Genomic DNA, 16421 nt, shown 5'->3' on the forward strand with positions numbered 1-16421 from the left:
GGTATTGAGGACATCTGCAGTAGTGTGTCACCAATAAAAAATAAGAAAGAAACAAACACAGAAAGGCAGGCAAAATGAGGAGACATAAAAACATGTCCCAAATGAAAGAACAGAACAAAACTCCAGAAAAAGAACTAAGCAAAATGGAGACGAGCAATCTAACAGATGCAGAGTTCAAAACACTGATTATAAGGATCCTCAGTGATCAGTGGAAACTTCAAGAAAGAGATAGGAACCAAATATAGAATTAGAAAATGTAAAAAAGAACTAGTCAGAAAATAAGAATACAATAACTGAAATAAGGAATGTGTTACTGGGAATAAACAGTAGAGTAGATGAAGCAGAGGATCAAATCAGCAATTTGGAATACAAGGAAGCAAAAAACACCTAATCAGAACAACAAAAAGATAAAAGAATCCAAAATGAGGATAGTCTATGGAAGCACTGGGACAACATCAAGTATACCAACATTCGCATCATAGGGATGCCAGAAGGAGAAGAAAGAGAGCAAAGAATTGAAAACTTATTTGAAAAATAATGACAGAAAACTTCCTTGGTGTGGTGAAAGAAATAGACATACAGGCGCAGGAAGCTCAAAGAGCCCCACACGAAGACACATCGTTATTAAAATTTCAAAAGTTAAAGACACAATTTTAAAAACATCAAAAGAAAAGGAGTTACTTACAAGGGAGTTCCCATAAGACTGTCAGGTGATTTCTCAACAGAAATTTTGTAGGCCAGTAGGGTTGGTACAAAATATTCAAAGTGGTGAAACCCAAGGACCTGCAACTAAGATTACTCTACCTAGCAAGACTATCATTTAGAATTGAAGAAAGATAAAGTGCTCCCTAAACAAAAGAAAGCTAAAGTTAGTAAGTACCAAACTGGTATTATAAGAAATGTTATGGGTACATCTTGAAGAATAAGGAGAAGGAATTACAAAAATAAAATGGCAATAACTATATATCTATCACCAATTTATTTTTTGTGCACAGTCTGTTAATCATTTTTTAATTTTTCAATTACAGTAGACATAAAATGTTATATTAGTCTCAGGTGTACAGCCCAGTGATTAGACCTTATGTAACTTACGAAGTGATCATCCCAATAAATCTCATACCCATCTGATACCATAACATAGTTATTAGAAGAGTATTGAGTATCTTCCCTATACTGTACTTTATATCCCCATTCTATTCTACAGTGATCCCTCACCTATTGCAGGAGCTATGTTCCAGAGCCCCCACAATAGGTGAAAATCCATGAAGTAGTGGCATTATATTTATTTTATTATTTATATATATTTTAAAGCTTTATAAGCCCTTCCCACAATCCTATAAACCTTTCCCACTCTCCTTAACTACATATAAAATTCTACATGGGTACAGTATACCGCAAAATCCCACAATATAACAAAAACTCTGTGACACACAATTAGAGATTTTAAAAAAAAACAAAACCATGATTCAGAGAAGCTGCAATAAGTGCATCGAGATATAGCGAAGGATGACTGTACACACTATTCTACAAAGACCGATTTGTACTTCTTTTTTTATATTTTAAGATTTTTTAATTATTCTATTACATTTGTCCCAATTTTTCCCCTTTGCCCTCCTCCACCCATCCCACCCCCCATTCCCACAGTCAGTCTCCACAGTGTTGTCCATGTCCATGGGTTATTTGTACATGATCTTTAGCAAGTGCATTTGATGTTTTTTCTGATGTTCATCTACATGTATATTTTAACAAAATTTGAATAGTAATGAATATAGCTTTTAATCTCTCATTTCCTATATGTAATTACTACAAACCATTATTTTTTTTAGTTTTCTTTTTCTATTTTAATCATTGTTCAAGTATAGTTTTCTCCCTTTTACTCCCAATCCAGCCCAATTTGTACTTCTTAATCCCTTTACACTTTTCATCCATCTTCCCTATACCCCTTCCATTTGGCAACTGTCAAAATGTTCTCTGCATCTATGAGTCTGTTTCTGTTTTGCTTGTTTATTTTTTAGATTCAATTCTTGATAGATATGGGTTTATTGTCATTTTATTCATATTTTTTATCTTTTTCTCTTCTTAATGAAGACCCTTTAACATTTCTTGTCATACTAACTTGGTGGTGATGAACTCCTTTAGCTTTTTCTTGTCTCAGAAGCTCTTTATCTGTCTCTTCATTCTAAATTATAGCTTTGCTGGGTGGAGCAGTTTTGGTTGTATGTGCTTGCTTTTCATCACTTTGAATATTTCTTGCCACTTCCTTCTGGCCTGTAAAGTTTCTGTTGAGAAATCATCTGACAGTCTTATGGGAGCTCCCTTGTAGGTAACTAACTGCTTTTCTTTTGCCGCTTTTAATATTCTCTTTTTCTTAAGCCAAGGGAAATAAGCCAGTCAGTGAAAGACAAATACCATGTGATCTCACTTCTATATGGAATCTAATGAACAAAATAAACTATGTAACAAAATAGAAGTAGAGGTATAGATACATGGAACAGAGTGACATTGTGGAGTGGAGGGAGGAGGACAGGAACGTAGAAAAGAAGGTGAAGGGATTAGCCAAGGAACATATATGTATGACCAGTAAAGTAACTACATAGGGAAACATTAAGTCTGCTTTTGTTTCATTTTTGGTTTGTAACTTCTTTCTCTTTCTTGTATGATTTAAATGACAAATTCATAAAACAGACTTCCGGCCAAGGTGGAGGCATAGGTAGACACACTGTGCCTCCTCGCACAACCAAGATAAAGATGACAATAATTTAGAAACAAAATAACAACCAAAACTGACAGAAAATTGATCTGAATGGAAGTCGGACGACCAAGAAAATAGACGCATTCATCCAGACCAGTAGTAGGGGCAGAGTTGGGCAGCCGGGCCCAGGTCACAGCGTGGAGAGCAGAGAGCATTGGGACCAGGTGCGTGAGGCATCTAGGGTGCACAAGACTGCAGCAGGTGGACCCTGAACGCACAAGTGGCAGCTGGCAGACCCCGGCCGATGGGTGGCAAATGGCAGAGCCAGTGAGGCAGCGATTGTGAAGCAAGGCACTGCACACAACCCAGGATCACAGTGCTGGGAAATAGAACCTTGGGGCACTGATTGAGGATACTTGTGGGGATTGAGGAGCATGGAGGGACTCCCAGCCTCTCAGGAGAGGTCCTTGGAGGGTCCCACAGCGTGCACAAACCCACCCACACAGGAATTGGCACCAGATTGCTAGGGTCCAGTTTGCTAGGGGGGCGCAGCAGAGGGACTGAGGTCCCACAGAGAATGGAGCTACTGCCATTGTTCCCTCTTGGACCCCGCCCCCACATACAATGTCACAACCCAGTGACTCGGGTTGCCCCGCCATGGTGAACACCTAAGGCTCCACCCCTCATGTAACAGGCACAACCAGACCAAAGGAAAAAAAAAAAAGATGGTTCAAACAGAATTGAAAGCCCCAGCGCCAGTTTTTTTAAGTGACTGAGAGATAGCCAACCTATCAGATGCACAGTTCAAAACACCAGTGATCAGGAAGCTCACAGAATTGGTTCATTTCGGTCGGAAATTAGATGAACAAATGAAGGCTACAATAAGTGAAATGAAGGAAAATGCACAGGGAACCAATAGTGATGAAATGAAAGGTGGGTCTCACATAAATGGAGTGGACCAGAAGGAGGGAAAAAAACAACCAACCAGAAAAGAGTGAAGAAATAAAATTTCAAAAAAATGAGGAGAGGCTTAGGAACCTCCAGGACATCTTTAAACATTCCAACATCTGAATTATAGGGGTACCAGAAGGAGAAGAGGAAGAGCAACAGATTGAAAACTTATTTGAACAAATAGCAAAGGAGAACTTCCCCATTCTGGCAAAGGAAATAGACTTCTAGGAAGTCCAGGAAGCTCAGAGAGTCCCAAAGAAGTTGGACCCAGGGAAGAACACACCAAGGCACATCATAATTACATTAGCCAAGGTAAAAATGAAGGAGAGAATCCTAGGAGCAGCAAGAGATGAGGGGACAGTAACCTACAAAGGAGTTCCCATCAGACTGTCAGCTGATTTCTCAAAAGAGACCTTACAGGCAAGAAGGGGCTGGAAAGAAGTATTCCAAGTCATGAAAGGCAAGGACCTATATCCCAGATTGCTCTATCCAACAAAGCTTTCATTTAGGATGGAAGGGCAGATCAAGTGCTTCTCAGATAAGGTCAAGTTAAAGGAGTTCATCATCACCAAACCCTTATTTTATGAAATGTTAAAGGGACTTATCCGAGAAAAAGAAGATAAAAAAAAACATGTACAGTAAAATGACAGCAAACTCACAATTATTAACAACCACACCTAAAACAAAAACAAAAACAAACAAAGCAAACAACTAGAACAGGAACAGAACCACAGAAATGGAGATCACATGGAGGGTTATCAACAGGGGAGTGGGAGGAGGAGAGAGGGGGAAAAGGTATGGAGAATAAGTAGCATAGATGGTAAGTAGAAAATAGACAGGGGGAGGGCAAGAATAGTATGGGAAATGTAGAAGCTAAAGAACTTATGACACATGGACATGAACTAAAGGGAGGGAATGTGGGTGGGAGAGGGAATACAGGGTGGAGGGGAATGAAGGGGGGAAGTGGGACAACTGTAATAGCATAATCAATAAAATATATTAAAAAACAACCATTATAAGCACATTAATGTCAATTCAAATTAGATTATCAATTTAAGATATTAATTATAATGTCTTAAGTTAATCCCTAAGAAAATAACCAGAAAACATACAGAAAAGGAAATGAGGTGAGAATAGAAATGTTACACTAGAAAATAAGTCAACCAAACACAAAAGACAGCAACTTCAGAGGCATCAAGGGACAAGAAAGATACAGCATACAGAAAGCATATTATAAGATTTTTGAAGGTGGTCCTTTCTTATCAGTAGTAACTTTAAATGTAAAGGAATTAAACTTACTAGTTAAAAGAGATTGACAGGAGAAAATCTATGATCTAATAGATAGTGTTTACAAAAGACTCAAATAGATGAAGATGAAGAGGGTAAAAATAGTAACCAAGAGAGCTAAGGTAACTATACTGGTAATAGACAAAATGGATTTTAGGTAAGCAATTGTTACAAGAGACAAAGAAAGATATTATATAATGATATAAGGGTCAATTCATCAAGAAGATATAACAGTGATATATACACACCAAATGACAGGACGCCCCCACAATATATAAAAGAAACATTGACAGAATTGATGGAAGAAATAATTCAATAATTATAATTGGAGACTTCAATACCCCCATTTCAATAATGCATAGAACATCTAGACAGAATGCCAATAAAAAAATAGAGGACTTAGGGGTGCAAGGGTCTTTCATAGTGCCCCATGCCAGAGTACACTCTGCCCTTGTCCATTGCCTGGCCTCTGACAGTAGGCTACAGGCACTGAAGTGGGTTGCACAGTAGAAAAAAGAAAAAGGAGTAAAACACTATAACTTGACTACACCTGACGTACATTAACACAACACTCCATTGAAGAGCAGCCAAGTACACATTCTTCTGAAGTGCACATCAAACATTCTGCAGAATATACGAGCTAGACCAAATGTTAATCTACAAAACAAAGCTTAATTTTAAAAGATTAAAGTGATATAAAGTGTCTTTTTCTGCTAACAATAAAATAAAGCTGTACATCAATAACAAAGAAAACTAGAAATTTAATAAATATGTGGAAATTAAACAGTTGAACACCAGTGATCAAATAAGAAACACAAGACAATTTAGAAGATAGTTGACGTGAATAAAAAGGAAAACAGAATTTACTGAAACTTATGTGATGCTACAAAAGCAGTGCTCAAAGAGAAACACAGCTGTAAATACCTACCTTTAAAAAGAACTCAAATCAGTCTTTTCTTCAGATTATATCTTATGGAACTAAAAAAAGAGAAGGGCAAACAAAACCCAAAATAGTTGAAATAAGGAAATAGTAAAAGTTAAAGCAGAGATAAATGAATAGAAAATAGAAAAACAATAGAATCAATTGAGCACAATGTTGGTTCTTTGAAAAGTTTAACAAAATTGAGAAACTTTCATCTAGTCTGATTAAGAAAAAAAGAAGCAAATAGCTAAAATCAGAAGTGAAAGTGGGGACGTTTTTACCTACTGATACAGACTCCAGCTCGTGGGGTCTGCGTCATTATGAATGAAATGAGACATTCACATGGATTACTGAATCTGGTGGAGGAAAAGGGACGTCATGGCTTTTCTCTCAAGGGGAGCAAAAGCCTCTGCCCTTGCTCCAATGAGCTTTTATTGTCTTTTTGGGCACATGACAAGAAGGTCCACATTAACTATGCACAGGCTCACTTTAGGTGGTTACCTTTTACAGAAAACAAAGAAGCCAATGCTGCTAATCACATCACAGAAGAGGGATATTTGCAAATGAAAAGGCAAAAGTAGTTGGACTGGTTACACTCCTCCTTAGAAGATTTAGCATGGATTTTAGGAAGTTCCTTTGCAGTAAATGTCCTCAATTCAGGGTGAGGGAGTTTTAGCAAAAAGCAAGACTCATAGTGGCCTAGGTACATTGCAGGCCTGATTCCCCCAGGAGAACCTATCTGTGGGTGTGGGTCCTGTGCATCTCCGAATGGGAGCTGGGCCCACACCATGCAGAACAGTTTCCTACAACCTTCTTTATACATATGAAAAAGATTGTGAGAGAATACTATGAACAGTTGTATACCAATGAATTGGGTTACCTAAATGAAACTGAAAAATTCCTAGAAATGTAACTGGAAGACACTGGCGTTCGGCTGCCTGTCACTACCAAATCCAATAAGCAATGACAGCGATTGAATCTTTTATAGGCACTTTATTCAGATGGCTGGCCATCCAACAAGATGGCGGGCTCACACCCTAACAAACCATCTTGCTCTTTCTTTCCCAGCCAGATCTTTTATAAGGGGGTTGCGGGAGGGCAAACAAGGTGTCAGCGAAAGCCTTTGAAATTCAACAGTTGCCTCGAAGGGGGAAGGGTAGTCCTCGCTTCTTCCTGGTACAGATGTCTCCATACGAGGTAATCTCCAGCCAATGCCCCTGGAGGTCAACTGCTTAATCTCAGGCACCAGGATGGGCCTTATCTGTAGTTACTGAAACAAAAACTTAACATATACATTACTTGCTAGATTTATGACTATTTACCTTAAGCTAAATTTTTCCAAGTCTTAAACCCCTATCAGAAACACACAAACTACCAGAAGTGAAAAAGAACTCTTACAACTCAACAAAAGAACAATCCAAATAACATGGGCAAAAGACTTGAATAAACATTTCTCCAAACAACATATACAGATTTTCAGTATGCACATGAAAACATGAAATAAAGCATGTTCTACCATTATGTCTCTGATATCTTTTTGAATATCTCTGAGGTTTAAAGTTAGGGTTTGGGGTTTTTTTAAATTTCTGTTTCTTGATTTATCTCTTTCTTTTGCAGTCTGAGGTTTGTTTTCTTGTGGCACGTTTCTAGAAAGTAAGCACATTTTAGATAAGGAGAATGTAGAGAAGTCAGAAATGCAAAAAGCTTACTCTGGGAGGGATGATAATGTGATCATTATAATACCCTGGACATAGCAAGATAAGGGCCTACACTAGAATGAATACCATAAGAACTGAAAAGAAAAGAACTGAATAATTATAAACAAATACATGTAATTGGGAACTGATTTCTCCAGTCTAAAAAGCTGCACAACACCCTGTTATTAAGCTAATTGTATGCTTCTTTGTAACGTTAATTATTATATGCATATATCTTTGTTCAAGGCAGGGATTGTATCTTACTCATTCTTAATAGACATTTATTGATCAAGCACTATTCTAAATGCTAGGATAAAGTGGTAGGCAAAGACAGAAAGTCCCTGCCCTCATGGGTACTTTACTTGTGTCTTTGTGCTTAGAATTCAGTGCTAGGTATTCTCAAGGTAAATATTTATTATTTAACCAAATTTTAAAGGTAATATTAATTGGTCTATTTGTATCTGTTTAAGTGTGTTACAAAAATTTCCTTTGATATTAAACTCATCTTTCTTTAACTTGATACAAATAATTACTTTTTATTGTATTTTACTGATTACACTATTATAGTTGTCCTGATTTTTCCCCCTTCACCCCCCCTCCACCAACTACCCCCGCCCCGCTCCCTCAGGCAGTCCTCACACCATTGTTCATGTCCATGGGCATGCATATAAGTCCTTGGCTACTCCATTTCCTATACTGTACTTTAAATCCCTATGGCTATTCTGTAACTACCTATTTGTACTTCTTAATCCCCTCACCTCTTCACCCATGCCCTCATACTCCCCTCCCATTTGGAAATCATCAAAACACTCTTTGTATCCATGAGTCTGTCTCTGTTCTTGTTTGCTTAGTTTGTTTTCTAGATTCAATTGTTAATAGATATGTATTTTTGCCATTTTATCATTTATAGTTTTGATCTTCATTTTCTTAAATCCCTTTAGCATTTCATATAATAATGGTTTGGAGATGATGAACTCCTTTAGTTCCTTCTTGTCTGGGAAGCTCTTTATCTACCCTTCGATTCTAAATGATAGCTTTGCTGGATAGAGCAATCTTGGCTATAGGTCCCTGCTTTTCATGACTCTGAATATTTCTTGCCAATCCCTTCTAGCCTGAAAAGTTTCTTTTGAGAAATCAGCTGAGAGTCTTATGGGAATTCCCCTGTAGGTATATACTCATGTCTCTTGCTGTTTTTAAAATTCTCTCTTTATTTTTAGCCTTTAGCATTTTAATTATATGTCTTGAATTGGGACTCTTTGCATCCATCTTGTTTGGGACTCTGTGCTTCCTGGACCTGTATGTCTATTTCCTTAACAAAATTAGGGATGTTTTATTTCATTATTATTTCAAATACACTGAAAATTTCTTGCTCTTTCTCTTTTCCTTCTGCCACCCCTATAATATAAATTTTGGACCTCTTGAAGTTTTCACAGAAGCTGCTTATACTATCCTCATTATTTTGGATTCTTTTTTTCTTCTTATTCTGAATGGCTGTATTTTTCTTCCTTATGTTCCAAATTATTAATTTGACTCTTGGCCTCATCAATGCTCTTGTTGTTTCCCTGTAAATTGTTCTTTATTTCAATTAGTGTATCCTTCGTTTCTGACTGGATCTTTTTTATGTTGCTGAGGTCCTCACTAAGTTCCTTGAGCATCCTTAGAACTGGTGTTTTGAACTCTGCATCTGATAGATTGCTTGTATACATTTTGTATAGTTCTTTTTCTGGAGTTTTGACCTGTTCTTTCGTTTGGGCCTTGTTTCTTTGTCTCCTCATTTTGGTAGCCTTCCTGTGTTTGTTTCCATGTATTATGTAGAGCTGCTATGACTCCATGTCTTCGTAGTGTGGCATAATGTAGTAGGTGTCCTGTAGGGTCCAGTGGCACAGCCTCCCCTATAACCCAAGCTGGGTACTCGAGGTGCACCCTTCATGTGGGCTGAGTACACCCTCCTCCTGTGTAGTTGAGCATTGATTGCTGTTGGCCAGTCAGCTGTAGTATTGGCTGTGAGCACTGACCACCAATCTCTACCCTCCGTGGATGATAAGCTATGCAGGGACAGGGTGCTGGTGCTCCATTGTGGTCTATAGCTGTCCACTGGGTACACTAGCCCTAGGGTTTCCCAGGTGATACAGACCAAGGTTAGCCCCCACCTGTGTTTTGCTTGAGGATACCCTGTCTGAGCTATAAGCAATCTGAGATGGCTGCTACTCGTGCTGGGCTTAGAGATTCCCAGGTGAAGCCACGCTGTTAATCTAGGCTGGCTGCTGCTAGTGCCGGGCCTGGACAAATTAGTAAGTGGTATGGGGCCTGGGGTTCACTAAGGCCAGCTGTTGCTTGTTTGAGAGGACTTAGGAAGTTGTGCAGCATGAGCCAAGACTAAACCATTCATATCGAAAAGCAGCTTGGGTAGGACTGCAAATTGGGTGTGGCGAATCCTCTGGGGATCTCCAAGGTGGGTCAAACAGTGTTAGCCAAGTTGATGGAGTCACAGATATGGCATCAGCTTGCCTGCTCTGTGGCTCTGTGGGGGGAGGGTTTAGAAAAGGGACAATAGCCTCTGCTCGCCTTAATACCAGAGAGTTCAGTTTCTCCCAGTATGCCACTGGTGCCTTTTACGCTGCTATCCTGGTGCTGGAGCTCAGAGAAAGTAAGTCTGAGTAGGTAAGCCTGTGCATGGGTTCTTTAAGAGGAACTGCTTGGGTCTCTAGAAGTTTCTTCCACCAACTCAATCCCTGCTGGTTTTTGCATCCAGAAGCTGTGGTGACTTATCTTCCTGGCACTGGAACCCTGGGCTGGGGGACCTGGTATGGGTCTGGGACTCCTCACTCCTGAGATATCTCTCCTAAATTTCTCTCTATGTGGATGTTGGACCAGCATGTTCTGTGTCTACGCCCCTCCTACAAGTCCGGGTAGATGTGGTTTCTTTAATTCCATAATTGTCAGACTTTCATTCAGCTGCATTTCTGATGGTTCTGAGTGATGGTTGTTCTATATTTTAGTTGTAATTTTGATGTGGTTGTGTGAAGAGGTGAGCCATGTCTGCCTATGACACCATCCTAAGTGGAAGTTGGAAAGCCTTTATGATACAAGTAATTATTACGCATTCAGATTAAATTAATATCCCTCTCCTTATTTAGAGGTAATTAGCACCCTGATGTAATGAAAAGAGCACCACCCCAGGGGGAATCCAGGATTCTAGTTGGCTCTACTGTTGAATATGCTCATGTATGAATTTTACCCTCTTTATCCTCTCAAAGCCTCCCTTCTCTTATGTAAAGTACAACATTAGTATCTTTTAGTATTTATACTTTTGAGTCTGAAAATGGGACAAAATTTTCATTCTTGTGGCCTTGAAATAATATTTGGCTAAACAATCTAGTACATTTAATTGTCAACATGTTTCATTTGAGATGAATCAGTGACTAATTTTTTTTTCTCTTTTACAGACTTGGGCCTGGATCAGTATATAATAAAACGCTTTGATGGAAAGGTAAGCAAATTATGACATGTGTATATCCTGTTTGCTAAGAATATTTTAAAGTTCCTCTAGAATTATTCGTGAGAGATTTCTGAATACATCTTATAAAAGTATGTTGTTTAGGTTGGGAGGCCTGTAAGAGCTTCAGAATCTTCTACAGAAAGAGTCAAATAGAAGTTTGTTCTATATTTATCCATAAAACATAACACTCACGGGTTGCCTGCTGGTTATATAAAGGACTAATTCAGTGTAAGTTGACATTTAACTTTTCATTCAAAAGCCTCAAAAGTTAACGAGCCCCCCATTGTGACATTGCTCTTGACAGCAGCCATCCGATTTGACCTGACCCTCCTCAGACTTCAGTAGTATGCAGAGGTCATCTTAACCAGAAAATTGGGGAAGTCCTTACTAGTGCTTTCATACTCATTATGAAAACCACTCCAAATTTACATGTTTGCATTTACTTACTTTCAATTCTTTATTTCATGCCTGAAGAAATTACATAATAAATCATTCTTAAGTATAGAAAATGAAACTTTCAATATTATTATGCCAAAGCAGTTAGTTAAACATGTTTTTTCTTTTCAGGCTGAATTCTTCAAAAAGAGAAAGAACGTATTGCATAGGGTCAGAAAAAAAACTAAAAGGTCAATTTCAAAGAGGAGGAAGAAAGAAGAAAGAGCTAGGAATGGCTCTATTAAGCTTGGAGTGAAAGGACTCGGAAGGAAAATCATGAAGTGGCTGCAAAAGGCAGGATCACAAAAGATAGTTCAGATGAGTAGAGGTCAGGGTTAGTAGAAACTGATCTTGCAGGAATATGTCAATTCTGCATCATTATGTAAACTCCATATACCGATACAGTGAAGATATGAGTGCTAAGGTCTTTTGCGCAAGTGGAAAGAATGGGTGGCTGTCTTAAGAACTGAGAGATCTCAGCCAAGGCTTCCAGCCTAAAAATTACCTTTCCTATTCAGGTGACACAGGACCTCCATCTGTGAGTGTCCTCTTTTTAAAGTTACATAATCTAAAAGAAACGATGATAGAAAATAAAAGGCACTGGACTTGATGTTAGGAGACCTAGGCCTAGAGTCCTAGCTCTGCTTTGGGACAGCCATTTCTTCCTCCTGATCCTTAGTGTCTCTGCTTCACATATGATCAAGTACCATATACGTGTTAGAGACTATTTGCAGACACTGGTGTCAGGGTTTGATTCAGAGTCTCTGGCAAGTCAGGCCCCTGTCGTAATCTGTTTTTGCGTCACTCAGAGTCCAGCATATGCCTGGCAAACAGGAGGTGACAGTATATATTTGACAACTTGGAAAAAATCAGATAGTCAATCACATATTCCTTGGAGGTATGACTCACTAAGTCAGTGACATCCTACAGCAAAATCAGTTTAACAGATCACTTTTTTTGGTTACTAAAAGAATCCAGAGTAACATGAGAATTTACTTCTCTGTGGCTGTATATGTGTAAATCTGAAAACACATAAAGAAGTGTGACTTGAACAGCAAATTTACCTAAGTGGCATTTCCATTTTTAGAGGTCCCCCAAATATAAAATCCCCAATGATTTCTCATATTTTATACGTGCCTTTTAATTTTTTCCTGTTTCTATCCACTAGACACTAAAAATTTGCAGCTTTTGACAAGACTGATGAGCTCCCCCTTTGTTTCAATTGCATTTAATGTATGAGCTCTACATTTCTTATCATTGGTGTCACTTGCATTTTTTGATATACACTTATTTTTATAAAATAGCAAGAGTGAAATGCAATAAAATGTTGAAGCATTTGAGTGCCCGCCTTGACGTGGGGACTTAAATGACAGTGCTTCTGCCTTTGGAAGGCAGACTTTCCAGATTATAATTGCAGGTGTTTGTGCACTAACGCATAAAATTCTGAAGTCAAAGTGGGAAAGGCAAGATTCAGGTATATTAGTGTACAGTGTTTGAAAGCATGATTTGTATGGTGGAGAACAAAGGAATAAGGAATATAAGGAAGTGTAGAATTAAGCCAGGGATCCAGAGATAACCAGCTTGCCCCCTAGCAAAGGTGCACACAGATTTCCTTTCCATCTTTGTTTTGATGTGCATACTTAATACCTTTGCCAGGTTCTTCATGTAAATCTTATTTTAATTCCCATCAAATATATTCTTAAGGTCTTGTTTTGTGATAAAGGTTATGCTTCTTAAGTAGGATTTTTAAACCAAGTTCACTACTCTTTCTGAATTGTCTTTTATTTCAAATGAAGCTTAAAAGATTAATTTTGACACTGTTTTTAAACCTTACTATAACAAAGAGTGCAAAATTTCATTGTGTTTATTCAGTTTAGATATTTTTCCAGGGATTTTTACCAAGTATAAAAGCCTTTTACTTTATAACTATAAGGACCAACCCTTACTCAGCTATCAATCTTCTTGTTTCTCTTTGGATCTGCATGACTCTCTCGTTGCCTCAATCAGGAAATCTTAATTCTTAAGTAAAGTTTCTAGTGTATATAAATCCTAAAACAATTACTGAGTTGTCGAAAAATCAGATTTGTGTGGTAATTGCAGAAAATTTCATACATGATGGCCAGAAATTTAGTAGAAATCTAACAACCTAGGGGAATTTTCCTTTTAAACTTGCTTTGATTTTTAAATGGGTAATTTTCTCTTTCTTTTTTAACTTGGAAGATAAACTAGTTATGAACTGCTTAAAGAAAGAATATTGACTCTCATCTCCTCTTATGCCCCATTGTTTTAACTTTTAACACACCATTTAATGAAGTCTATTGTTTAAACAGTAAGAAACACTATCCTATTTTTATTGCCTTCTAATTGAATCACACTTTACTCTTTTTGTCACTGAAAGCAAGAACAAATGTAGAAGTAGTTTCACATCCTGGGGTCGTTTCTCTTGTACACTTGAATTTTGTGCGGTCTCCAGAAGCAAAATAGAAAAGAATGGTCCAACTGATATTGACAAATAATTGGATAGTTTTTTCTTGATTTGATACCTATCCTCTTTTCTCCTATTCTGTTTGACTAGAAAATTCCCTTAAGAAGTAAATGAAACATTCTTGTTTCAACTGATAGTCAGTAAAACTGAATTGGATTAAGCGCCTTTTTAATTTTGGGGATGATCTTTTTCCAGAGCCCATCACTACCTTATGTTAATGTGCCTTACTCTAAGGATACTGGCAATTGCCTTTGTACCAAAGCCATGAAATGCATTATTATTGGCTCTTGCCTCATTTATGCATTTCCAAATGATCTACTAACACAGGCTGTGCATAAAGAGGCTATAACCAACGGCCTTTGGTTTCAAGAATTTATTTGGTAGACAAGTGTTATTTTTAAAAATAATATATTCAGATTAAAGTTCAAAAATCTCAAAGCTGGAAAGAGTTCAGATTTTGTTAAAGGATATTTGAACTGTACATAGTACATAGTCCATCACTGTACATAGTACATTAGCATTATACAGATGGTAATATAAATTATGGTCTGGCTTTTGTTTTAGTGAAACATGTCATAGATTAAACACACACACATTCCGGCAATGTACAATATCTCTGCATTTTTCTTGTGACTTGTTATTTCTGGATTATTTCTTTAATAAAAGCTATGTTTTTCTGGATTTAATTTTATCATATAATAATTGGTCTATGAAACAAAGTATAACTTCTAAATGGATCCTTTCTGTTGTATAATTGTCATGTTTCTCTCATTTACTCATTTAGTTGCTGTCTTTTATTGGTGGGGCCTACACCTTTCATTTCCCAGGTTTTCTTAACTCTCCCTTTTTTCTCAGCATAGCAAAGATCAAAATACAGTTTTGTACTTTCTGTTTCTATTGCATGTAATAAAAGACAGTCCATATCAGATACCACCATGGTATTTTTTTAAGTTACAGTAAAAAACTTCATTATCTAGATAAAATTGTTTAAGCTAAGAATACCAATATTCTAGAGTTTTTCTGTAATCATCTTCTCTCTTCTAAAAACTTTAAAGTTCACATTCCTTTTTTTTCAGGTAACAAGGAATTGCTCATTGAAACTAATTGCTCATTACTATCTTTCCATCTTTTTTTTTCCCAGAAAAATAGATTTTTTAATTCTTTCCTCTTTATCAAGTTCCCTTTTCCCCCAGGCTCTCCTGAACATTTCAGAAATGGTGCCTCTGGATTGAGTTTATTCAATATTTGTAATTATAGCCCCCTTAGAATCAATTTGGAAAAAAGAATTAACAGTGTTTTATTTCCATCTCTTTGATGATGCATACTAGAATATTTGTTCACATGGAACAGGAGAACATTTTATATCAAATTAAAGCGAAAATTGTCCACATTTAGGTAAAAGAAATAAAAGTATAGTTAAAGGCTAGAAAGGGAAATACTGATTACAGTGTTTATAGCAGAAAAGATAATTAGCAGCAAAAATGATGGGAGCCATAGTTAAAAATCAAAGTTTTAATATAACTCAATGTTTTTAATTGCTTACTAGGTAAAAGTTATTTTAAAATATTAATAAATGAACTTTCTTTCTTTTCTTTTCCTTTGCTAATTTTTTTCCATTACCATTTAATCTCCTTATACCCACCTCCCTGCCAGCAATCACCACACTGTTGTCCATGCCATTCCCTTTAGGGGTGAGATTTACTTCCCAAGGGTGAGTGTGGGCACACATTTTCCTCTCACTGCTTTATTCAAGTTGTGGCTATTTACTTCATATCACAGATAAAATATGAGTCTGAAATAAGATCAAGTATAGTATTATCCTTTAACATATATAGTAAATTATATAAGAGATTTCCTGTCTTCTGAGAGTGAAATGTATTGCAGATCAAGAAAATATAAATTGGCCCTGGCTGGTGTGGCTTAGTGGATTGAGCATTGGCCTATAAATTCAAAGGCTGCTGGATCGATTCCTGGTTAGGGCACATGCTTGGGTTATGGGTGTGTGAGAGGCAACCAGGCGATGTTTCTTACACATTGACATTTCTCTCCCTGTCTTTCTCCCTCTCTAACCTCTCTCTAAAAATAAATAAATAAAATATTTTTTAAAAGAAAATGTAAATTAGGAGAGGGTGGACCGAAATTCTCATGGAGCAGAATTTGATAAACCTTTTTTTTTTAACAATTTCTTTTTTTTTTTAAGATTTTATTTATTTTTAGGGAGGGAAGGGAGGGGGGAGAGAGAGAGAGAGAGAAACATCAATGTGCGGTTGCTGGGGGTTATGGCCTGCAACCCAGGAATGTACCCTTGCTGGGAATCGAACCTGGGACACTTTGGTTCCCAGCCCGCGCTCAATCCACTGAGCTACGCCAGACAAGGCTTTGATAAATCTTTACATTTATTTGAACTGCTTTAATTCTCAAATTTGTATAGCACATTATGATACTCTTACGAA

General features: G+C 37.3%; 1 protein-coding gene and 1 pseudogene across 4 annotated transcripts in view; both read left to right on the top strand.

Moving 5' to 3' along the window:
* Positions 1-16421, top strand: part of MICU1 (mitochondrial calcium uptake 1) — a 235893-nt gene that overhangs the window by 86939 nt on the left and 132533 nt on the right. For all 4 annotated transcript variants that reach the window (XM_028512754.2, XM_028512756.2, XM_028512757.2 and 1 more), the window contains one exon: positions 10996-11039. In XM_028512754.2, coding sequence (XP_028368555.1) covers positions 10996-11039 — 44 coding nt within the window. The remainder of the gene's footprint in view (positions 1-10995; positions 11040-16421) is intronic.
* Positions 5338-5439, top strand: LOC114498309 (annotated as a pseudogene).

This window comes from Phyllostomus discolor, chromosome 5 (genome assembly GCF_004126475.2).
Source record: "Phyllostomus discolor isolate MPI-MPIP mPhyDis1 chromosome 5, mPhyDis1.pri.v3, whole genome shotgun sequence".
NCBI classification, from domain to species: Eukaryota; Metazoa; Chordata; class Mammalia; order Chiroptera; family Phyllostomidae; genus Phyllostomus; species Phyllostomus discolor.